General features: G+C 50.8%; 1 protein-coding gene across 10 annotated transcripts; it reads left to right on the top strand.

Annotated features, from left to right (window-relative positions):
- Window positions 1-473: 473 nt before the first annotated feature.
- Window positions 474-25,235, top strand: CCDC61 (coiled-coil domain containing 61). 10 transcript variants are annotated; one of them, XM_087421520.1, is made up of 14 exons: window positions 474-525; window positions 8,221-8,379; window positions 8,632-8,714; window positions 11,755-11,912; window positions 12,995-13,156; window positions 21,427-21,637; window positions 21,728-21,810; window positions 22,556-22,731; window positions 22,840-22,915; window positions 23,252-23,394; window positions 23,472-23,550; window positions 23,722-23,776; window positions 24,275-24,353; window positions 24,492-25,235. In XM_087421520.1, the coding sequence occupies exons 2-14, from the start codon at window positions 8,232-8,234 to the stop codon at window positions 24,587-24,589; spliced, it is 1,551 nt and encodes a 516-aa protein (XP_087277646.1). In that variant the 5' UTR covers window positions 474-525; window positions 8,221-8,231; the 3' UTR covers window positions 24,590-25,235. The 10 variants fall into 10 exon arrangements, with proteins under 10 accessions (XP_087277646.1, XP_087277647.1, XP_087277650.1 ...); XM_087421521.1 differs by lacking the exon at window positions 474-525 and adding an exon at window positions 540-548; XM_087421519.1 differs by lacking the exon at window positions 474-525 and adding an exon at window positions 4,530-4,608 and having other exon boundaries at window positions 24,278-24,353.
- The last annotated feature ends 57 nt before the right edge of the window (window positions 25,236-25,292 follow it).

Here is a 25,292-nt window from a genome sequence, read left to right as displayed (position 1 = left end):
AAGCCAAGGCCTGCAAAGTGCTTAGTGCAGGCTTGGAACACAGAGCGATGATAAACGTCAGCCAGTCTCTTTGCTGAGAACGTTTCCGCAGCTTCCGGACCCCCGGTCAAGACCTTTCTGTGCGCAAGCGCGCCCGACTCTTCTCTCTAGGCCTCCCCTCCTTTTGGGCGCGGCCTATTCGCTGCAGGGGGTGGTGGGCGGAGTCAAGGGCTACTTCCGGGATCTCTCCCTCTCCGAGAGACTACCCTCCTTATATGACTGGCAGTAGTGGTCAGCCAGTAGCGATTAGAGAGGAGACCGTCGACCCGACCCATTTCGGAGCCTCTCTTCCGAGTTGGCCAATTGCAAGCTTCGGAGGGCGGGTTCTTCTCTGGGGCGGGACGGAGTGACGAGCGTCTGTTTTGACTAATAGGAACTTGGCTGCGAGTGAGCCAGAGCCAATCAGAAGCGAGAAGGCCGGATCCAGAGGCGGGGCTGGAGCTTCGGCGGTTGAACCGCTCGCGAGGAGGGGTGTCCGAGGAGAAGGTGAGAGGCGGCGAGAGCGGCGGGTGCGCGGGCAGGGACGGCGGTCCTGGGGGGAGGGGGTATCCCGGGGGAGAGTGGGCTGCGGCGGGCAGCTGAGCCGGCAGTGTGGGAATCGGGAGAGGGATGCCCTTTAACACGGGTAGGCGCTTTAATGAGGGGTTGTGAGTCAGAGGGCAGTATGTGAGTCGGAGGGATTTTGTATTTCACGGGAAGGGTCTTTAAGGGGAAAGTGTATAAGGCAGTGAGACAGCAGGTGGTAAAATTTAGAAATGCCCTTCTAATATAGCCTTACGATTTAGTGGAAGATTTTAAGGCGGGGGGTTATTATAGCGCAGTATGGAGGAGTAGAGGTCCCTGCGATGAGTTATAAGATGTGATTTGGTGGAGGGCATATGAAGACGCAATATTGAGGAGGGAGGGAGGGAGACCTCCAAGGATGAGGATGTGCTTTAATGAGAGGTGGAGGCGTAGTGTTAACTGAGGGCTTATTATGTGGCAGGCACGTGCTAGGTGTATTATGTGAATTAACTCTTAAACTTTCTAACAGTCCTACCGTGGTTAAGAGCACTGCTTGAGTTTGAATGTTGGCTTTGTTGCCGGCCCTGCCATTGAACATCACGGTGGCTTTGGCTATCAGAGTCTTTTGCCCCTCTGTGTCTCAGCCGCATCTCCATTAGAGTGACCTCGTCTCTTCTCTTGACTATATTACCTGCCTAGTGGCCTCCCTGTCACTTGGCTTCCGATGGTCTTTACATAGTGCTATTTCCAGTCTAGATCTCTCCCCTGAACTCCAGAGTCATATATCTGGTGGCCAACTCTTTTCTACTTGGAAGTCCAGCTGACATCTAGACTTTAAAAACTTGTCCCAAACCAAACTTGTGGTTTCCCCCCTACAACCTCCAAACCCAGTTGAGGGCAGTTGTGTGCTTGTACTCAGGACAAAAACTAGAGTTATCCTTAATTCCTGCTTTTCCTGCCACCCACATACGGTCCATCAGTTAGCAGATCTCATTGGCTCCACTTTCAAAACACATGCAGAATCCACCCTGGTCTCACCATCTCCCTTGCCACTGCTTGGATCCAAGCCATCCCCTGCTCTTACCTGGTCTGTTGCCGTGGGCTCCTCACCGGGCTCCCTGCCTCCACCCTTGACCCCACACTCAGGGGGATCCTGTGAAAACAGAAGTCAGATCGTGTTGCTCTCCTGTTCAAACCCTCCCTTGACTCCCACCTTGTGAAGTAAAAGTCCTCTCCAAGCCCATAAGGCCCCACCCAATCTGGCTCCCCCTCCCTGGCCTCAACTCCCACCATTGCCCCTTGCTCACTCCACTTCAGTCACCCGGCCTCCTCGCTGTCCCTCAAACATAGCAAATACATTCCCACCGCAGGGTCTTTGTACTTGCTGTCCCCTCTGTCTGGATCGTGTTCATCCCAGAGGTCTATTTACATGGCTGCTTCCTCACCTCCTTCGGGTCTCTGTTCAGATGTCAGCTCCACAGACAGGCCCTCGCTGATCACTCAGACTAAAATACCTCCAGTCACTGCCTGGCCCTTCACTGCCTGGTTTTATTTTTCTTCATAACTCTTACCACGACCCACATATGTTAGTGTTTGTTTATATCCACTCAGTTTCTTAGACCCCCCACTAGAGTATTGGCTCCATGTGGAGAGAACGCAGCACCTAGAAGCGCACATAGGTGCTTGAAAGGTGTTACTTGTAGTATACCCCCATTTTTCAGGGGTCTCCCTGTGGTATAGGGCAGGGTTGTTAAGCTGGGAGGGTCTTGGGTTGAGTGGTGGGGTGTAGATGGGGTAATAAATTGGGCAGACTGTGGTGCCTGAGGGCAGAAGATCTTGGCTCTAGTTAGTGCTGCGAGGAGGGAGGGGTACTTGTGGGAAATGCAAATTCCTGGGCCCTCCCCCAGAGATGCTGCTTCTGTAGGTTTGGAACCATGCCCAGGATCCTGCATTTTCTTCAGGTCTCTGGGGTGATGTTGAAGGTCTGCGACCCTCACTTTGAAAAGTAGACTGGTTCAGAGCTTGGGCTGGAGCTCTCACATCATTAAACTCCTCCTTGGGGCCGGCCCCCTGGTGTAGTGGTTAAGTTCGGCGCGTTCTGCTTTGGTTGCCCAGGTTTGCGGTTCAGATCCCGGGCACAGACCTACACCATTCGTCAGCCACACTGTGGCAGCGACCCACATATAAAGTAGAGGAAGATTGCCACAGATGTTAGCTCAGGGACAGTCTTCCTCAAGCAAAAAACGAGGACGTTTGGCAACAGGTATTAGCTCAAGGCTAATCTTCCTCAGCAAAAAAAAAAAACCCAAAACACCAAACTCCTCTTCTGTGTCCAGTTCTCTGCTGGGCAGTGCTGGGGACACTGTGATGATGGAGACAGTCCCTCACCCAGCCTGGGAGTCAGTGAGGGCTTCCTGCAAGAGGAGACATTGGAGCTGAGACCTGGAGGATGACAAGGAGTGCACTGAGGGGAGAAGACCTTGGCCGTTTCGCCAGTGCCTGGAGCCCCGTTTCCTGGCATCACACATTAATTCACAAGCAGCCCTTGCTCTGTGCCAGGCCCAGGGTGCTGAAGATACAGGCATGATCAAAATGGCTCTGCCCTCACAGGCTCCTGGTCTGTTAACTATTCATCAGCTAGTTGAACAGCTGACCGAGTGCCAGGCACTGTTTGAAAAACCTTATATGTCTTAACTAATTTAATGCCCACAACAATCCTGTGAGATGGGAGCTCTTATTATCCCCACTTTACTGAAGGGGAAAGGCCTAGAGAGGGTAAGAGCCTTGCCTGGGGTCACATTGGAGCCGGGATCTGAACCCAGCCTGCAGCGTGTGCCGTGTTTAAGGTGTGAGCCCCATTTGGATTAGTGTTGAGAGGGAAAGGAGCGGGGAGGTGTGGGAGGAAATGGAAGGGGGTCAGGGAAGGGCAGCTGGGTGATGAGTAGGGGGACAAACGTGCCAGTGCCTCACTGCAGGATCCTAGGCAAGCCTCAGTTTCATCCTCTGTAAAATGGGGGATGGATACAACACCAACCAGAGAGCAGAATTAAGGGTGAGTCACTCACTGGTTGATAGGTGTGCATGGTCCTTGTCTAAGGCAAAAAGCACTTGAGGGACAGTAATGGAGGGGTTTGGATACCCCAGGGGGTGTTGGTGGGCTGCAGTATGCACTGTGGGGGTCCGGATTGTGGGGTGTCCTAAAGGGTTTTTGTGTCTACATTCCAGGGGGACAGTGTGGAAGGCTTTAGTCTGTATTCTGGGGAAGTGCAGGGCGAAGGAGGAGGGGGTTCTATCCAGCTCAAATTCACCCACGTGGTGGGAGGTGAGCTCAGATTGGGGGCGAGGAGGAGTGACTCAGGCCGGGCCGTGTGTGTGTGTGTGTGTGTGTGTGTGTGTGTGTGTGTCTGTGTGTGTGTGTGTGTGTGTGAGAGTGAGAGAGAGAGAGAGAGAGAGAGAGAGAAGTAGGGGTACGCTGCACTGGAAAGTCCAGCTAGGTCATGGCTGGGCTGGAATATGTGGTGGTGGTGGGGCTGCCGAGTGTTGGAAAACAACCCTCAAGGGTGGGGGCTGCTAGGGGTGGTGATTTACCTCTATCTGGTGTGGGAGATGGTGATGTGGATTTGTTTTGGGGGAGCCCAGCCTGGAGGAGTCTCAGCTCAGGCCTTGGCGTGAGGGCTGTGAAATCGGAGATATCCAGGGTGCGCAGTTTGGGAGGAGGAGCCCCGGGCAGCGATGGAACACTGGAAATGGAGAGGGGGTCCCCTTAGTGCAAGATGAGAGGGAAAGGGCTGGGGGCTGGAAAATGGTGCGTGTGTGCTGAAGCCACGATGTCATGAGGCCCCAGAACTGGGATCAGGTGTGTGGGCCGAATGGGGCGCTGGGGTGTCCACGTGGAGCGCGCCCTCAGGTGGTGACGTCATGGGTGGGCGAGGGCGGGGCCTCGAAGGCGAGGCTGGGACTCGGGGTCAAGAAGCTGAGGCGGAGCAGAGCTGGGAGAGACGTGGGACTGGAACGAAACCAGCGACCAGGATGGGCCACTGGTCACAGCAAGGATGGAGGCTGCAGGTAGAAGGATAGAGTCAGTGGCAGGTGGGGATGAGGGGGGAGGGAGGGACTTGGGGAGTCCCAGAATTGGGTGGGCGGTGCTCAGGGAGGGCTCCCCGCAGGGAAGAGAGGCGGAAAATGTGTGTGTGGGGGGAGAGGGGATTTACGTAGAATCTGGTAGGAAACGGAATCCAGGTGACATAGGGGGGCGATGGAATACAGGCTGAAAATGGGGTGTGTGTGGACTAGCACCTTGGGGAAACATGCAGGCAGAATGCAGGGGGAATAGTGGGGGGTAGCAAAATTGAGGTAGAATATGGGGGGAACCCCAGGAGAACATGGGGGTTGGTGTAGGGAGAAGGGGAGTGTGCCCCCCCCCCCCAATCTGGGAGAGCAGGATGGAAATAGGGACTTGGGCAGGGGAGTGGGGCGAGGGCTGGTCGCGGAGCTTAGTAGAAGGGGGCGGGGCCGGAATCTGGAAGGAGGGAGGTTCTGCAAAGGGGAGGGAAAGGGGAGCGCAGAATCTCGAGGCCGTGTCGGGAATGAGTTTTGGGGAGCTGGGGTCAGGAAGGGAGGGTCAAGCTGTCAAGAGTGTGGAATTTATTCCATTAGCAATTGTTGAGCGCTCACGACATTCCTGGAAGAGGGGATGGGAGGGGGTGGGGAGGGGCGCGGGCGAAGTTGGTGGAGGTGAGGGAGGCAGGTGTGTGTAAGGGTTGGGTTGAATTCGGGGAAAATGTTCAGGGGCATATGTGGGACTGAGGTGGAGGCTAATGACATCAGGGCAGTTGGATGCAGAAAGGCTCTTACCTAGTGAAGGGCTGCTATTTCGGGGTGAGAATAGGGGGTTTATGTGGGGGAATGGGGAAGGAAGAGAGCAGGGCCAGGTTGGCAGCGGGGATGGAGTGGAGCAGACCCCCTTCCTCTTCTGTCTTCTGCCGGGAGTTGGGTACCACGAGTGAGGTGGTGAATGGAGGAGGGAAGCGGCGTGGCTCCTCAGGTGTTCCTGTGCCTTGGTAACCGGGATGGCGCGACCGCTGATTGGCTCGCGGAGTCTAAGGGGCGTGGCCTGTGGCTGGGGTGTAGGACACCTAGTGGGGCGGGGCCAGCGCTGCCTGGCGCCTGCCTTAGGGGCCAGGGGATGAGGGATATGTTGATATGTGTAGCTGTTTGTTTGCCCATAGGTCAGGGATTATTAACCTCGACCTCTGACCCTTGAGGGAATGAAAGCACAAATTCGAGAGTATGAATTTTCAGGGGGAAGAGGTCTCCAGATTTCATCAGCCCATCCAAAGCACCTGAGACCCCTCCCCCAAATAAAGTTAAGAGCTTGGGTCTAGAGACAGAGATGCCTGTCAAGACGTCTGGGGGTCAGGTGGTTGTCCTTGGGCCTTTGAGAAAGGGAATCTGTGGATGGGCCTGGGGGTGGTGTTCTGGGAGCCCCTGAAATTACTTGCAAAAGGTATGGGCCTGTTCCTATATCTGGGGAGAGTTCAGAGATCTTAGATTCTCAAAGGCTCTAAAAAGGTTAAAAATCTCTGACCTTGAGTTTCAGGGCTCATCTTTCTCTGCCTCACAGTATTATATTTTCCAATATCAGACTTTAGCCAGCCCTGGTGGTCTAGTGGTTAAGATTCAGGGCTCTCACCATTACGGCTGGGGTTTGTTTCCGGGTCAGGGAACCACGCTACCTGTCTGTCAGTTGTCATACTGTGGCGGCTGCGTGTTGCTGTGATGCTGAAAACTATGCCACCGAGATTTCACATACCAGCAGGGTCACCCGTGGTGGACAGGTTTCAGTAGAGCTTCCAGACTAGACAGACTAGGAAGAAGGACCTGGCCACACACTTCTGAAAAACGTGTCCATGAAAACCCTATGAATAGCAGCAGAGCATTGTCTGATATAGCGCAGGAAGGGGAGAGGATGGTGTCAAAAGGCCAGGCAGGGTTCTGCTCTGCTGTCCACAGCATCGCTAGGAGTAGGAATCGACTCGATGGCACTAACAACAACAAATCTTTAGGAAGGACTTCCCGGGGAAAGTGTGAGGACTAAAAGAGGCGCTGGGGAGAGAAGGAGCCCAGGCATTGGAGGGGTCCCCATGATCTGGGTTGGGTGCATCCCTGGTTGGCCCTGTCTTTGGAGCATCTTTGGGACTCTGGACAGGGCCCTTTTTCTCGCTGAGCCTCACTTTCCCCCTTCGTGCACTGGGGGAGGGAATGGACTTGCCTTGTCTCTGTGGTCCCCTTCAAACTCAGAAACAACAACAAAGTAATAATGATGATGATGATGATGCCAATATGTATTGAGTGCTTGCTGTGTGTCAGGCATGGCTTAATTCTCCAAGGATTTTAACGTGATTAACTCATTTGAACCTTAGGCCAATCTCTAGGCCAATCCAAGGAGATGGGCACTATTATCCTCTTATGGGCTTATAAAGGCCTGCAGGAAGATCAGCTGCCCTGTTACATCTCTGATCTCATCATTTTCCCCTCTCTCCCTCCCTCATGCTGACCTTGCTGTTCTTAGAGGAAACCAGGACTATTGCACCTTGGAGACTTTGCCTGGCTGTTCCCTCTGCCTATTCTCTGATATTCACTTGCCTCCCTCCCTCCAGGCCTCTGCTCAGAGAGGCCTTCCCTGGCCACCTTGGCTAAAAGAGCAACCCCCACCCCCTAGCATCCCCTTTCCCCACTACTTGGCATTTTTATACCTCTGACTGTTGCCACACTCTTGAGAATGGGGACATAATCTGGTTTCCCATCATATCCCCAGCACCAGGATGGCACATGCTTTAAAGATATAGAATCTGGCTCCAAGAGAGGTTAAGTAACTTGCCCGTGCATGTGCACATACTGAACCTGGATATGAGCCCACGCAGCCTGGGGCTCCCATTTTGAACACCCCCTAGAATCCAGGTGAGGGTGGAGGCCTGGCCCTCTCCTCCAGCTGCTGGTAGAACCCACAGTGAGAAGGTACTTAAGCTTGAAACAGACTAATTAATAAAATCAATTATGAATTCAATATAAATGCTTTCAGTGTATCATTGATGATATATTATAAAGCACTGGCTGTTCTATTGACTTGGACCCCTTTCCTAGACAGCCACGTGGTTCCCTCCGTGACCTCCTTCCATTCTCTGCTCGTGTCAGCTCCTCAGAGAGGCCTGCTCTGACCCCCTCTTTAAAATCTCTGTCTCGCCTGACCTCAGTACTCTGTCCCCCTTTCCAGCTTGATTTTTCTCCACAAACGTTTCCTGAATGAATGAATGAATAATAAATATGTAATCAGTATAAGGATTCATCAATTAATAATCAATAGTATTAATCAAGATTCTCTTGTTGGAAATCATGTATTCTATTAGCCAGCACGTATTGCGCATAGTAATGTGCAGGACACATTTTTAAGTGCTTTTGTGTGTGTTGTCTAATTTAATCCTTATGACAACTCTATGAGGTAGGTGCCATTATTATACCCATTTTCCAGATGAGGAAACTGAGGCACAGAGAGGTAAAGTGTCTTTCCTAGGTGCCACAGCTGGTAAATGGTGGATAATGGTAAATATGGATTCTGGCCTTCCAGCTCCTGAGCCTGGACTCTGAGCCCCTCTGAGTCTGTCTCATCCTTCTCTCCAGCTGCTCTGGCCATGGACCAGCCAGCTGGCCTGCAGGTGGACTACGTCTTCCGGGGTGTGGAGCATGCCGTGCGGGTGGTGGTGTCTGGACAGGTGCTAGAGCTGGAGGTAGAGGACCGGATGACAGCCGACCAGTGGCGGGGCGAGTTTGATGCCAGCTGTGAGTGTGCCTGCCTGGGTGGGCTTGCCTCTCTGTCCCCGGGATCAGCTTCTCCCAGAAGATGAGGCCAACCAGGATCCTGCCCACCTGCCTCTTCTACCTGAACAGAAGCTCTCTAAGGTGGGGAGGGGGTGTAGGGCCCGTCCCTCAGGCCAGAGGCCCCGGAGTAGGGGAACGTCAGAGAGCTTGGATGCATTGCTCTTGGGCTGGGCAAGTGGTCAGACCTCAGGAAGGATTTTTCTCCCTACCCAGTCATCGAAGATTTGACTCACAAGACAGGGAACTTCAAACAGTTCAACATCTTCTGTAACATGCTGGAGTCGGCCCTCACTCAGGTAGGGGCCAGGGTTGGGGGCTGGGGGAGGTTTCTGTCCCCTGGATCCCTGGGGGGGTAGATGCCCATCTGATGTATACAAGACCCGCTACCTTCTCTTTCCGTTGAAGGGACAGGGCTTTTTCTTTTTTCCTTTCCCAGATGTAAATGGCTTATTCTGATTCTAATGATAGTTATTCTCATGTAGAAAATTCAAGTCACAGAGAAACGTAAAGGAGAAAGTAAAAATCACTCTGCTCCTAATACTCACTCCTGTTGATGTTTTGTTAATATTTTGATGAAAATCACTCCAGCCATTTCTCCATTTCTCTATTCATTTGTGAATGTGTGTGTGTGTGTATTTGCAGATCTATAATTTTATAAAGTTGCTATATCTCCCAAGGTACTCTGTAACCTGCTTTTAAAAGATTCACCAATATTTCATAAAAATTTTGTCACATCAGTGAATATTGCCAATCATTCATTTCATTTATTGAGCATCTACAGTCTACCAGGCACTGTTGTTGGCACTGGGGATACAGCAGGGAACAAAAGAGACAAAATCCCGGTCTTCGTGAAGCTGACATTCTAGTGGGAGAGACAGACAGTTGAAAAAACACATAATGTCAAGTAGCTAAAAGTATTGATAGGAAAAAAAGAGCAGGTTGGAACTTAGAATGACAGGGATGCTATTCAGGCATCATTTTGAAACTATGAACTACATTATTTCTCTGATTACAGATAAAATCTGCCCTCCTAAAAGTATGACAGTAGTAATGTGTGACTTAGAAAGTGAGAGTCCCTCATAATCTCCTTCTATCCCCCACCAGAGACTGTTAACATTTTAGTATCTATAGGCAGTACAGCATAAGACTCATTATTGCCATTTACTAGCTGGGAGCCCTGGACCAGTTACTTCCCTTTCATGCCTTAGTTTCCCCATCTGTGATGAGGTGATAGTAGTCCCCATTTCATAGTGTTGTGAAGATTAAATGAGTTATACCTAAAAAGTTTAGAATAGTGCCTAGCTCATAGTAAGTGCTCTGCAGGTATTGTCTATTTTTATTGTTATTATCAACTTTTGAGTTTGTCATCCTTGTTAGTGGTTGCTTAGTATTCCATTGTACCCATGCATCATGATTTATCTAACCCAGTGGTTCTCAAACTTTTTGGTCTCATGACCCTTTTATACTCTTAAAAATTATTGATGGGGCTGGCCCGGTGGCGCAGCAGTTAAGTGTGCGCGCTCTGCTGCGGCAGCCCAGGGTTCACAGGTTCGGTTCCCGGGTGCGCACCGATGCACTGCTTGTCCAGCCATGCTGTGGCGGCGTCCCATATAAAGCAGAGGAAGATGGGCACGGATGTTAGCCCAGGGCCAGTCTTCCTCAGAAAAAAGAGCAGGGTTGACATCAGATGTTGGCTCATGGCTGATCTTCCTCACACACAAAAAAAATATTATTGTTGGCACTGTTTATGAAGGTTATAGTTATCAATATTTGTTTGCCATATTAAAAATTAAAACTGAGAAAAATTTAAAGATATTATGAATTCCTTTAAAGATAACAGTAATAAACCTGTTATATGTTAACCTAAATAACATTTTAATAAAAAATATATTTTCTAAAACAAAAAAAATTAGTAAGAAATGTAGCATCGTTTTACATTTTTGCAAATCTCTTTAATGTCTGGCTTAATAGAAAACTGGATTCTCATATGTGCTTCTGCCTTCAGTCTGTTGTGATATGTTTTGGTTGAAGTATATGCAGAAAAATCTGCCTCACACAGATATCTAGTTGGAAAAGGGAGTCCTTTAATAGCTTTTCCAGATAATCGTGCATATCCTTCTTTGTTAACACACTAAAACTGAATAGGTGGTAATGTGGAATCTGAAACCATATCAATGAACTTTTTGCATTCTGTTACGTTAAAATCTGTGGATGTGTCTTGCACTTTGAATGGATCTTTTACCCATTCTGTAACATCGTGCATTGCTCATTTGGAAAATATTGGTTCACTGAGTTGTGCAGATCTTCCACATGTTGACATATTTCATTATACAATATGAGGAAGTCACATTTGTTAATATCCTCACTGATCTCTCTAGGGAAAGTCTTTCAACTTCAAGAAGCTATCAATCCCATGGTAGCACATAGAAGTTGTCCAAAATTCTAATTTTCGCTTTGAAGTTTGAATTTCATTGTTGGCGACAAATACGGTTAGCTGTTTTTCTTGAAGTGACAGGCTCCCTTGGTTCATTTTTGAGAAAATGCCGGCCAGACTTCCAAGTCTGAAAAACCATAGTTTTGTCTGTCAGTCGTTGTTTCAAGTAAAAATTATGTTCCATGAAAAAGTGGGTAATTTAGCTCAAAACTCGATTACAGAAGAGCTTTTCCTGGGACAACATTATACTCTGGTGTGCTGTGGAATGTGCGTTTCCTGTGTTGTCACACAGAAGGGTAAAAAGCTGTGTACGCAAGGGTCGGGATTCAATAAAATTAATAATTTTTACAGCTTCATCAAGCACATTCCTATGTTACACTTCCTACGATTGATTGATTGGTTTGTTTGTTTGCTAATTGCTCCCTGTCTCCCGGCCCCCCACGGAGACAGCATGGAGATGGAGAATACACCGACTGCTAGTACAGTTAGTGCACTGGCTTGATTTCTGCTGATGGGCACCAGCAGTTTTACCCATTAGTTTTGCGCCATCGGCGCAAATGTCAACACAGCAGAAAAGGCCAATGACATTTTAGTATTATTATGCAAATCGTTTTGACCTCATGGACTCCCTGAAAGGGTCTCGGGGACCCCCAGGAGTCTGCAGACGACACTTGGAGGGCCACAGCACTAAGCTGTCCGCCGTGGTTGAGCATGTAGGTTCTTTCTAGTTTCTCCCTGTGATGATGCCCTTGTGCCAGCACCTGGGACAGGGCCATCTTGATCATCAGCCTCAGTGTAGGAAAGCCTGGCTAGCCTGGAGAATGGTGCGTGGTGGCTCACGTGTGTGGGTTGTGTGCTCTAGGTATGGCCACAAGACAGCTCCTCCCCTCCTCTCCCAACAGAGCAGTGAGTCGGTCACCCTAGACCTGCTCACCTACACGGACCTGGAGTCCCTGCGGAACCGCAAGCTGGGGGGCCGCCCAGGCCCCTTGGCCTCGAGATCGGCCCAGCTCAACTCCAAGCGTTACCTGATCCTCATCTACTCCGTGGAGTTTGACAGGTGGGGACACGGGGCTGACCCCTGGTACCCAGGGCAAGGTGCAGGTGTTGCTTAAGCCTTGCCTTTGGACTCTTCACTGTTGATGTCTGTATCATTTAGTATTGTGTTTGGCTACGAGTAGCAAAATAGCTGTTACCAGTGCCTTAAAACAAACAATAGTTTATCATGTAACAAGGTGTCTAGGTAGGTGGCTGCTACTCAGCAGTTTCATTAGGGACTCAGGCTCCTGGATTTTTTTCTTTTGTCATCTTAATGTGTTGGCTTTTTGACCTCATCCTTATCTCTTCATGGTCACAAGATGGCTGCTGGACCTCGAGGCATTGCATCTGTATCAACGCAAGAGAAAGAGGACCAGGGCTGTGCTTGTTAATTGCATCTACTGTTTTTATCTGGAAAACAAAAGTGTGCCCAGAAGACTCTTAACAGATTTCCTGTAATATTTACCCGGAAATGCTCACGTGTCTTTTCCCATAATATTTGGTCAGAAGTGGTAACGTGCAAGGGAAGCTGGGAAAATGAATGTCTGGCTTTCTAGCCTTTATAGTGGGAGGCAGCAAGGCAGAAGGGAGTTGGGAATGGCTGTTAGATAGCCAGGGGATAGTGCCCTGTTTGTTAATAGCTGCTGGATTTTCTAGTGGGAAGTTATCAATCCTCTATGACTAGCATCTGGTGGGGCAGTTAATCAAGGTGCCCTACCTTTCCCCAGCCCAGAGGTGACTCAGGTCAGGTCATCTAGAATCTTCCACCGTGGAATCTGAATTAGAATTATGCTTGGCTGCAAGTAACATGACACCAGCGTCCACTCCACCAGCGCTGTGTGACAAGGAAGTTACTTCAGACGCCACCAGGGCCGTCAATCTCAGTGGTTCCAAAATTGCTGTATAAGAGGGTCTTAGGGGTGGCTGACGGGTGCAAGGTGTGTGGGGGCGGGGGGGCTTGAAACTGCGTGTAGAACTTCAGCCTCTAGGATTGTGCCTCTTGGAATTGTGTGTTCTCATACTCTAAGGCTCTCAGGGTCTGGTACTTACCCTCGGGTGGATTCTTGGCCTCTGAGATGCCACGGTTCTGATCCTCCTTCTCAGGATTCACTACCCGCTGCCCCTCCCGTACCAGGGCAAGCCGGACCCTGTGGTCCTGCAGCGCATCATCCGCTCGCTGAAGGAGGAGCTGGGCCGCCTCCGAGGGCTGGATGGCCAGGATGCTCGGGACACCCGGGAGACGGAGATCTGGCACCTGCGGGAGCAGTGAGTCTGCGAGGGGCGGGTGCAGCGGCTCTGGGGGCGCATCCCATCGTTTGCTGTGGGGACCTCACGCTCAGCACTGTAGGGAAGATGGCCACCTTTTCACCAAATGTTATTTCTGAGCCCCTCCTCCGTGCCCGCCTTGTGCTGCGTGGTGCCGGGGACACAGTGGTGACCGAGACTCCCAGTCCAGGGGAGGAGACAGATCTGTGTGTAGATAGTGGAGACTCAGAGCGGGCAGGGTGGGGGACCCTGCCTGGTAAGCGGGGGTGTTCCAGGCAAAGGGAGCGTGTGCAAAGACAGGGTGGGAGGTCGGGCGATATGCAGCGCCTCTTCTGTGCTGGCCCCCCTCTGTTCCCTGTAGTGGTCAGCCCGGGAGGCACAGATGTTGATCACATTACCACTGAGTATGTCATTGTGGACGGAGATGGGGTTACGCAGGAAAGGGAGCCTGGGCTGTGGGATGCTGTAACAGGCACCTGATGGGGTCTTGGGGTGGGGCAGGCGGAGAGGGTGGAAGAGTGTTCTGGGCAGAGAGAACAGCACGTGCAAAGGCCTTGTGTGAGGTGGAGCGTGGTGAGACGAGGGGACAGAAAAAGGGAGTGGGGAAGGCAGAGGCTCTTGGCCTGTCCATTGAGTGCCTGCTGTGTCTCCACCTGGAGGAGGCCCCACCCATTGGTGAAGGCTAATAATATTTTTAGTAATAATAATGATAATAATAATAATAATACTACCAGTAGCTAACGTAGCATTTACCTGTGTCCCAGGGACTCTGCTTAGTGCTTTATGATTTAATTCCTTGAATTCTCATGAGTTAGGCATTACTATCATCCCCATCTTACAGAGGAGAAAACAGAGGCCCAGACAAGTTAGAGACCTTGCCCCAGGTCACACAGTGAGTAACACGGCCAGGCTAGACCTTGAATCCAGGCAGCCGGCGCCAAGCCCCCTTAGGTTCCCCAGCCACTGTGCGCTGTCCGAAGCTGCTGACCGGGACTGAGCGCTCAGTGCTGATTGGGGACCAGCGGTCTCCCTTCCCAGGAGTAAAGCTTTATCCTCAGTTCATCCTCAGGGTCAGCCCTCAGACCTTGAGAGAGAGAAAGTGTGTATTTCCCTGGATGGCCACAAGGTGGCGCCCTCTGCCCTGAGAGCCTGTAGTGGGACAGTTGCTTCTTCCTCCTCCCAACTTGGAGTTAGGGAGTTTGGGAAGACTCCAAGATTTATTTGTTCATTCATCCAACATTTATCGAGTTCATACGGTGTGCCAGGCACACTACCTGGCACGAGTTAATGTTTATTGAGCCCTTACTCAGTGCCAGACATGGTCTGAGCCCTCTTCGTGGATTCCTACCCCCTTATAGGTAGGTATTATTATATCATCCCACTTGACAGAGATGTGAAGTGAGACTCCCCAAGGTTACCCATCTGGTAATCAGAGGAGTAGAGCTGGACGCAGTCAGCCCAGGTTCCTACACAGTGACCAGACAGCTGGAGACTCTGCCCTCACGGGGTGAGGATCTAGACAGAGAACAGATAGTCACACTGAGGAATGCCAACTAGGAAGCTAGGAGGGAGATGTACAGAGAGCAGAGGGACATGACCTAGCCTGGCTCAGGGGCAGGCACGCTTCCCTGGGAGGTGATGTTTGAAGGATGAATGAGGTCATTCCTGCCAGGAGGAGGGAATCGCATTTGCAAAGAAAAGCTGGGCTGGAGCACTGGGAGAGGGAGGTGGGAGGAGAGGAGGGGAGGAGGGAAGTCAGCTGAAAGGGGCCGAATGGGAACCTCCTTGGAGAGTGTGGGGGAGCCACAGACTTAAAAAAAAAAAAGTTTTATTAGGAAAAAATTCCAAACACACGCAAAAGTAGGCGATTGTCTAATGTGCCTGTACTTAGGCCCAGCTTCAATGGTTATCGACATTTTGCCTATCTTGTTTGATCTACGCTCTCCAGTCCCCCCGAGAAGCAAATCCCAGACATCATTTCTTTTCTGTAAACACTTAATTACGTATCTTTAGCATATAAGGACATTAAAAAAAAAAGCACTGTTATCCCATCCAACAAAATTAACAAAAATTTCTTAATGTCATCTGATACCCAGTGTGTACGTGTTGACACTTCTCTGATTATCTCACAAATGTCTTTTTGTAATTGTCTTGTGTGAATTAGTATCCAAATACGGCCACACGTTGCAATTTGACTATGTGTTTCTTAAATCTCTTCTAATTTTTTACAGTCCCCCAGCCCCCTTTTTTCATGCTACTTATTTGTGGAGCCAGGTTATTTATCCTGTAGAGTTTCCCACAGTCTGGGTTTTGTTGATTTCATTTCCATGGTTGTTAGACCTATAGGCTAATCAGAGTCAGGTTTTTGGCAAGACAGCTTCCTCGGTGGTGCCGTGTACTTGCCTACTGTCACCTGGTGTTGGGACTGATGAGTTTGGATGTTGACAGCTGGATCCCTGTCTTATAAAGTTCCCATCAGCCCAGCAGCGATTCACCCTGGCCGCATATTAGAGTCACCTCGGGCAGCTTTGAAAAATCCCCATGTCCAGGCTGCCCCCGAGACAGACCACTTACATCACAATCTCTGGGGGTGATAGTGAACGGCAGCTGGGCTGATGGGAACTTTATAACTTTACCAGTCGTATTTCTCAATACTTAGGTTTCTTATTGTGAAATGCCATACACATAAAATAAAGAGTATAAAATGTGGATTTACAGTTTAACAAGTTGTCATAAAGCCAGCATCCATCTAACTACCCAGGTTAAGAAATTGAAAGCGACTGTTTCCCCAAAGCCTCCTTTTCCCAGGAAAGACACCTCCCCCTGCCCCACGCCCGGGTCACCACTGTCCCAAATGCTCTGGCTCTCACTCACTTGCTTTGTTCCTGGTTTTGCCGCTGAACTATGTGACCTTAAACAATAGAATTTAATTTTCTCTTTCTGCACTTTAGATAAGTGAAATGATACTGTATGTACTTTTTTGTGTCTGGATTAATTTTGCCTAGCACATATTTAAGATTCATGTATGCTGTGTCACGTAGCTGTTGTTCACTCATTTTCATTGCTGAATATTAACTCATTGAAGGAATCTGCCACAATTTGTATAAACGTCCTACGGAAATTGGTATTTCCAATTTTGGGTTATGACACCCACATACACACACACAAAGTGCTTTGAGCGTGTATCTTAGTGTAAATGATCATGTGTCTCTGTGGGGTAGACCGCCTCAGGAGTGGAGTTGCTCCCCAAAGGGCATATGTGTCTTTAAGCTCCTAGATAATGCCAAACCCAGACTGTTTGTCAACGTGCTGGTAACATTTTGTGGCATCTCTTGGTAGTTGGAATTTGCATTTCCCTAATTACCAATGGGGTTGAATTTCTTATTTTGTGATTGCCTATTCTCCTATCTTGTCTATTTTTCTTCTGGTCCATCTTGTTCTTATTGATTTCCAGGAGTTCTGCATATAGTCTGAGCCCTTTGTTGATTTTGTGTTTCAGAAACCTCTTCCCCCTTTATAGCAGGCCTTTTCGCTCTCTTAATAATGTCTTTTGATAAACAGAGGTTCTTAATTTTTATGTAGACTAATTTATAAATTGTTTCTTTACAGTGAGTAATTTTTATGTCTTGTCATAGAAATCCTTTTCTTCCAGTGTCTTGAAGACATTCTCCTATATCATCCTCTACAATTCTTTGTGTCTTGCTTCTCACTATATCTACAGTCCCCCTGGAACTGATTTTTGGTGAGATAGACATCCTTTAATATTTTTTTCATGTGACTAGTCCATCCTCATAATGCTGTTTATTGAAAAGAGTGTGCTTTTCCTACTGGCACTTTTATCACAAATCGTGTTTATATAGAGATGAGGTTCTGTGCTCTGTAGTCCATGGTTTATTTGTTTAATCCTTGTGCCAACACCGCACTGTTATAATTACTGTAGCTTTTTTTTTTTTTTGTGAGGAAGATCAGCCCTGAGCTAACATCCATGCTAATCCTCCTCTTTTTGCTGAGGAAGACCGGCTCTGAGCTAACATCTATTGCCAATCCTCCTCCTTTTTCTCCCCAAAGCCCCAGTAGATAGTTGTATGTCATAGTTGCAGATCCTTCTAGTTGCTGTATGTGGGACGCGGCCTCAGCATGGCCGGAGAAGCGGTGCATCGGTGCGCGCCTGGGATCCAAACCCAGGCCGCCAGTAGCAGAGCACGCGCACTTAACCACTAAGCCACAGGGCCGGCCCCCACTGTGAGGTTTTAAAGGCACACATTCACTGAGTGGTCCGCATCTAACTGGAACAACCATCTGAGACATGGATACTAGAACCATCCCATTTTACAGATGAGACACCTGAGGCCCAGAGAGGGTAAGTGACTTGCCCAGGGTCACTCAGGAAACTATGGAGCCATTCAAACCTAGGAACAGGGCCTCATGAGCAGTCTCGACTGCGGGAGCAGGATGGAGCCGCGGTATCCTCATCTGTAAAGCGGGGTGATGGTGCTGCGGTGGAAGACTTCCCCGAGGATTTGGTTCTTGTGCAGGAGTAAGGGCAGCACAAGCCCTGGAGTGTCGGCCCTGAAATCTCGCCCCGTCCCCCATTGTTGACTTGTAACCACCCGGGAAGTGGGAATTGGTTTCCCTGTCTTGCAGGCTGGCTGCAAACGTTCCAGTCCGGCACCCTGCTTGGCATCAATCTGGATTTCCTTCCCCACCTCTTTACCCACCCCACTGCCCAAAGGCTTTCAGGCAGTATCCTAAGAGTAACTCATTGGAATCTCAGGCAGCCCTAGGATGCAGGTACCATCATTATACCCATTTTCCAGAAGTGGAAACTGAGGCACAGAAAAGTTGGAAATTATCTCCAAGTCACACAGCTCATAAATGGCCAAACTAAGATTTGAACCAGGCTGGTTCCTGCAGCTCTCCTATTCCTACACTACCTTTCTAGAATAGCAGCCCTCAGAAAATGACTGGCACACACACGTGTCATTTTAACTGTATACACTACAAATAGTTAAGTATCAGATCAAGTGAACATTCCCAATTGGGGCAGGGGGGACAGTGGCAGCGTGATGTCAGTGTTCTCATGGCAACACGTGGCTGAAGCTGGGCGGTGCTACCCTCCAGAGAGATCCCACGCCCGGGATCTACACCCTGGCCGCCAGCAGCGGAGCGTGTGCACTTAACCGCTAAGCCAGGGGGGCCGGCCCACTGTAGCTTTATAATTAGTCTGATACTGGGCAGAGCAGATCCTCACACTTTTGTTTTTTCTTTTCAAGAATTTTTGTGGTTATTCTTGGTAATTTGCATTTCCATGTAAATTTTAGAATCAAGAGGATTTTTGATATAAACACATAAAACTTGCTGGAATTTTTATTGGTATCCCATTGACTCTATAGAACAATTTAGGGAGAGCTGACGTCCTTATAAATAGTGAGTATTCCAATCTATAAACAGATCATACCTCTATACGTTTATTTAGGTCTTATTTAATGTCTCAATAATGTTGTTCCATCACACTTTTGGTTAGAGTTTTTCCATCTTTGGATGCTTTTGTTAATGGTTTCTTGACTTTAAATATAAATCATGTTGATGTATGAATAATCGATATTTATATATTGATTTTGCATCTAGTAACTTCAGTCAGCTTTCTTACTATTTCTAACAATTTATCTGTAGATTCTTTATGGTTCTCAGTGTTTATAATCATTTCATCTGCAAATGACTGTTTTGTTAATTCTCAATCCTTATCTTTCATTTCTTTGTCTTGCCTTATTGCACTGGCTGGGACCTCCAGGACATTATTGAGAAGTAGTAGTGATAGGTAGCATCCTTGCCTTGTTCTTGATGGCAAAGCGTAAATTCAACGTTTTGCCAAAAATGTAGGCATCTCTATGTTTTTCAGATTCCTAATTGATTTTAATTTTCAGGCAAGGTGAGAACAACTGAGTTAATATATAGTTTTAGCAGCTATTGATGATCAGTGGCTAGATAGGTTTTTCATTAGGGGTTGGTAAAGGGTAATGATTTAATTTTAGAATTCTTTTTGCTTTTGATAGCTGGAATTCTTCAATAAAATAAAGCATTCTCTCATCAACTATTTAGTTTCCTTGAGGTACCTTTCCTATGGGAAAGGCATGATTGATGCTTGATTTTTTTCCCTTTCTTTAACTTTTGTCAGAATAATGAGTTTGTTCCCTCATATCCTCCATGGAGATCAATGAGTTTTGTTTTGTTTTTAGTATTATTATTAACTCATGAGTTTACGCTTAATTGATGTTATGTTGGTTTCCTATAGCTGCTGTGACAAATTACCACAAACTTGGTGGCTTAAAACAACAGAAATTTATTCTCCTATGGTTCTGGAGGCCAGAAGTCTGAAGTCACTTCCTCTAGGCTGAGATCAAGGTGTCTCTGGGCAGTGTTCCCCACAGAGGCTCTAGGGGAGAATCCATTTCTTGCCTCGTTCAGCTTCTGGTGGCTGCCATCATTCTTTGGCTTGTGACCACATCACTGTAATCTCTGCCTCTGGGTCACATTGCCATCTCCTCTTCTGTGTCTAATCTTTCTCAGCCTCTCTTTTATAAGGACACTTGTGACTATATTTAGGGTTCACTCTATCCAGAATAATCCCCTCATCTCAAGGTCCATAACTTAATCAAATCTATAAAGTCTTTTTTTTTGCTGTGTAAGGTAGCATTCACAAGTTCTAGGGATTAGGACATGGATGTACTTTGGGAGGCTGTTATTCAAACTACACAGGTGTGTTTTAGTCCATTATTCATTGCAGGTATTCTTTTTGATGCTCGTATTATCTTATCTTTGGCCAGTAGGAACACCTTCATGTTGGTTCCTACATGTTCGTCCTTTTGAAATGACCCCAGTAATCTTTGATGGCTTCCTTGTTTTCTGGCATGTCAAGATGTCTCAGACTTTCTTGTGCCTTTCCAGCCTCAGAACTGGTATAAATAATTTTTCCAAGGAGCTCTGGTTTCTTTTAGTGGGAAATTGTATTTAGAGACCACAGTTGGGTCATTAGTGGTGCTCATTGCTGTTGGGTTGACATTGCTTTTACATCTTTTTCCTGGAAAGAGCCAGGAAGTAGATACATTTTCAGAAAGAGAAAAATGATGTCTGTGCTTATCTACCTTTTTGATTTGTATGTCTTTTTCTCATGCTGAAAATCTTAGTTTCTAGTAATAGTAACATAATTATTACTTGCTTTCTCCTAATAATACCAATATAACTGCTAATAATAAGAGTACTGAATGAAGTTTAAGATTTCTTTGCAATTCTTTTTTGTCCTTAGGCTCTATCCTACTTGCTAAAGTAGTCTTTTTTGTCACCTGATATAATGCTCCTCCAGTATGCCACTGACTTTGACATATGCTTAGATGTGTTTGAACCAGTTACTTTTAAAATTTTTAGGGATTGCTTTTGTTAAAATTTATTTATGTAAAATATTTTCATAGTTCCAAAGTCAAAACTTAAAAAGAGGGTACATTCAGAGGGGTCCAACTTATATCCTTGTTGCCACCTGTGTTCCTTCTTTTGCCATAGGTAACCTACTTTTTAAAGTTTTTGATTTATACTTATATATTTTTAAAAATATGAACATATAATTTTTAATCCCCCTCTTTTCTTTTACATAAAGAGACATACCAAACATTGTTCTGCACTGTTCTTAAACTTATATTCTGGCTATCACTTGGTGACAGGAAGTAGAGATCTTCTTTCCTTTTGACAGTTTAGAAATTCAACTAGTTCTCTGTTGATATCCATTTTGGTTATTTCTACGCTTTTACTATTACAGATAGTACTGCAACGAATAGCCTTGTGTGTACATGTTTTTCTCAAAGAAGAGTTTTGAGCATGGTAGTGACCTGATCGGATTTGCATTTTAGAAAGAGTCCTCTGGTGAATGGGAGGCGATGAGAACTGGCTGGGAGGCCAGGGTGGTAGGCTGGGGCCTCAGGGCTAGGCTTTCAGGGTATAGAGAAGGACAGATGGATGATGTATTTTGGAATTAGAACTCCCACGGCTGTGTCCTCCCCGTGGGATGGATGGGGGTGATGTGGCCGTGTCGCTCCTCATGTTGGGGAGGTGGAGGAGGGGAGATGATGTGACCATGGGGGCAGCCGGGAGTGATGGGGCCGCCTTCCCCCTTCGTGGGGGAGGTGAAATGGCGCGTGCCCACACCCGTGGAGGAGTGAGGATGATGGGGACCCCCCACCCCTCGCCAGCTCTGGCTCTCTTTCCTCTCCCCCTCCCCCCAGGGTGTCGCGCTTGGCATCGGAGAAGCGCGAGCTGGAGGCCCAGCTGGGCCGATCTCGTGAGGAGGCGCTGGCCGGGCGGGCGGCGCGCCAGGAGGCCGAGACGCTGCGCGCGCTCGTGCGCGGCCTGGAGCTGGAGCTGCGGCAGGAGCGCGGCCTCGGGCACCGCGGGGCCGGCCGCCGCAGCCAGGATTGCCGCCGCCTGGCCAAGGAGGTGAGGGGCTGGGCCGGACTGCGGGGCGGGCGGCGGGGCGGGGACCTCGGCTTCAGTCTGGACCTCTGCGCCCCTGTCCCCTCCCGGCAGCTGGAGGAGGCGAAGGCGTCGGAGCGGAGCCTGCGCGCCCGGCTGAAGACGCTGAATGGCGAGCTGGCCGTGTACAAGAGGGGGTGAGGGGCGCGGCCGGGTGGGCGGGGCCACGGAGCTGCAGACCCCCCTGCAGGTGGGCTAGAGACCGATGGGCGGGGCAGAGTCGGGTGGCGGGGCGGGGCAGAGTCGGGTGGCGGGGCGGGGCCTGGAGGCGAGTGGGTGGGGCCCGAGTGACGGAACGTGATCACCAGGGAGAGGGCGGGTGGCCTGAGAATGAGCGGGGATGGGAGTGTAGGAGGGGCCTAAGGGGCTGCCTGGGACATAGGGAAGGACTGGGATACGCAGTTGGAATCGGTGGGCGGGGTATGTGGGGAGATGGGCGGGGCTTGAGGCGGCATCGGGAGGCTGGGCCTGGAGGTAGGGACACGGAAAGGGCGGGGCCTGGGGGGGGTCTAATTGAGCGAGAGGGCGTGGTCCAGCAGCTTGGAATCTGGTTGATGTCCCTTGGCACGTATTGGGGTGGGTGGCGGAAACTTGAGAAGGGTTTCCAGGGAGCTGGCGGAGACCTCAGGAAGAAAGGTCCGGGGAAGGGGGTGTGTTGGGATGTGGGGAGGTGACTGACGTGTTCTTTTGGGGGCTCTGTGGGGCTCCGAGAGGGGCGGAGCCTGGGAGAAGGTGTCTGTGAGGGTCGAGTGCCAGGGCGTGAATGTCTGGGAGTTGATGGGCGGTGGACCTGAAGGTTCGGGGGTGGTTGGATCCGGGAAGAGGCTTGGGATAGGAGCCGTCCTGGCCGGCGGGAAACCGACAGTGGGTCCTGGGCTCCAGGAGACGGACTCCGCCGGTGGTGCCGCCCGCGGCCCGGGAGGATCGGGCCTCATCGTCCCAGGAGCGCTCCAGGTCGCGTGGCCGCGGCGCCGCCCGCTCCTCCTCCCGGGACAGCGGCCGCGGAGGCCGGGGTCGAGGCCGCGCTGCCCGCCCCTCGCCCTCGCCCTCGCCCACAGGTGTGTGCCGGCCCCCCCGCCCGTGGGAGAAGGTGGAGCGGACTAGGACTGTGGGGGCGTGATCCTGTGACCCCGCCTCCTCTGCTCTCCACCCCCGCCTCGCCCTAGGTGGTCGCGTGCCCCGTTTCGACCCCACAGCCTTTGTGAAAGCGAAGGAGAAGAAGCAGAGAGAGATCAAGATGAAGTGAGCGCCCACTTCCCCTTGTTCTGCCCACATCCCCGCCCCTTCACCTGGCCCCCTGACCTGTGCCCTGGTCTATCCCCGTTTCCCACCTGTGTCCATCGCCTGTCAGCTGCTCCATCTCTCCCCTTCCCGCTACCTGCTCCCGCTTCTCACCTGACTTTCGCCTCCTCTCCTGACACCCCCACAGCTTGGTCTGTGACTCCGCATGCTTTTCCCTACTTAGGCCGTGTGACCTCAGGCGGGTCACCGGCCCTGGCTGGGACCCCCAGGGGCGCAGCATCGCCCTTCCCCACATTAGCTGGGCGCACAGGCGGGCGTCTCCCTCCCGCTCCCCAGGCAGCAGCAGCAGCGGAACCGACTGGGCAGCGGAGGAAGCGGGGACGGTCCGTCCATCTCCTGGTCTCGCCAGACCCGGCCTCCCGCTGCCGTGACCGGCCGAGGGGACGCGGCCAACCGCTCCCGGAACCGCAGCTCCTCGGGTAGCTGAGCTGGAGCGCGGGGGGCGGGCGGGCGGGCCGGCGAGCGCGGGAGGCTCACCCCGTCCCTCTCCCCCTAGTGGACAGTTTCCGCAGCCGCTGCTCGTCCGCCAGCTCCTGCAGCGAGTTGGAAGATTTCTCGGAATCCCTCCCGAGAGGGTAGAGCTTGGGCTGGGGGATGGACCGCCTCCAAACGGGTGTCTGGGGAGACTGGAAACAGTCTTCTGCAGGGAAAGTGGGTTCTGGAGGCTGGAGGCTTGAAACCACGGAGGAGGGCGAGATGGGAGGTGCCCAAGACCCCCACTGGGCCTTGATTCCTCCCTCCCCCAGCGCTGGCCGCCGCGGGAAGCCTCCCAGCCCCACCACGTGGAGCGGGTCCAACAGGGTGAGTGTCCTTCCTCAGGCCTTGGAGGAGGTGGGGCAGCGTGAAACCCCCAGAGGCCGCTGTCCCTCTCTCCCATGGGTCCATTCTGGGGGTCAGGTACAGAGGCGGCTCTGAAATGCCTCTGGACTCAGAGTGTTTTGAGATCCTTGGAGGGGAGGGGGTATGATGGTGGCAGGGCCAGAGGACGCTGGGCAGAGCACCTGCTCCGTCCTCAAATTGCCAGGTCTTAAAACCTGGCTCCCCTTCCTGTCACCTGTGACTCAAGGTGCTTACTTAGCCTCTCTGGACCTCGGTTTCTTTATCAGTTAAGTGGGGATGGTTATAGTAGTCACCTCAGAGGGGTCCGGTGGAGGTGCAAGGAGGATATTTTGCATAGAATAAGTGCCCCTTAGGTGTCAGCCTTTATTTTTTCTGGGGTCCTTAGGTTCAGAATTTCCGGTAAGATTTAGGGGGCAGGAATAGAGGGAGGGTTCCTGACCCCCTTCCTGCCTCTCCCAGCAGCAGAAGTCCACCCCCGTGGAACGCGGCCGCCATCAGAGACGCCTGGCCAGTTCGGGTGGCTGGGTCCCCATCAAAGGTGAGCCTGGGACTCCTCATCTCCCCCTCACCTGCCCCAGAGCTGGCTGGGATGGCACCCAGCGCAGCTGGTTGGGTCCCGGAGCTCCCTGCAGCTCCAGGCCCCTCCCAGCCCCCCACACCCTCCCTGCTCCCACAGAGTACAGCTCCGACCACCAGGCGGCCGACATGGCGGAAATAGACGCCCGCCTCAAGGCCCTGCAGGAGTACATGAACCGCCTGGACACGCGGTCGTGACCCCGGAGAGGGAGACCGCCCCTCCGTCCCCCGTCCCCCGGGATTCTGCGTGGGGGTCGGGGCCGGTGTGCCCTTCCAGCCCCGCTCCGGCCCCGTGCCTCCTGGTCTCAGGTGTGTGAGGCCCTGGCCCCACCCTCTCTCCCGTGCATTGCATGCTGGATGGGAGGGTAAGTGCGATTTGTAAATAAACATGTTGGCCCTTGGGATCCCTCAGCTTATGACTGAAGGGTGGGGGCAGAGTGGGAGATGCGAGGAATGAGTCGGGGTGTAATTGGGTCCTGTGTGTGTTTCTGGGCATATCTGGCTGGGAGTCAGACTGGGGTTCAGGCTCAGGGAAAACTCCCGCCCTTTCTAAAACAATGAGAGTAGTGGTCGGGAGGGGTGATAGTGAGCAGCCCATCCCCAGAGAAGTCCAAGCAGAGATGCTGCACAGAAGTCTTAGGCTGCGTTGTAGAGAGGAGGTGTTTGGCAGCATGATTCACTGCCTGGGAGGACTGCCCAGCCTCTGTGGGTGACATCTGGATCGACTTGGTGCTGATTCCTGGGCGCTGACCTGAGACTTCTGGGTTTTGAGCTGTGATGTTGCTTCTGAGCTGAGTTCTCAAGGGTCTTGGTTCAGGGTCGGGGCCTCTGGGTTCTGAGCGCCATCAAGGTGGGGGGAACTGTTGTGGTATTGTGGGAGGCAGAGAGGGAGGGGAGGCAG

The sequence above is a fragment of the Ceratotherium simum genome, chromosome 33, assembly GCF_057802395.1.
Source record: "Ceratotherium simum simum isolate JZ-2026a chromosome 33, ASM5780239v1, whole genome shotgun sequence".
Classification (NCBI taxonomy): Eukaryota; Metazoa; Chordata; class Mammalia; order Perissodactyla; family Rhinocerotidae; genus Ceratotherium; species Ceratotherium simum.
Note: the sequence above shows the minus strand (reverse complement) of the source record. Positions and strands in the feature narration are given on the sequence as shown.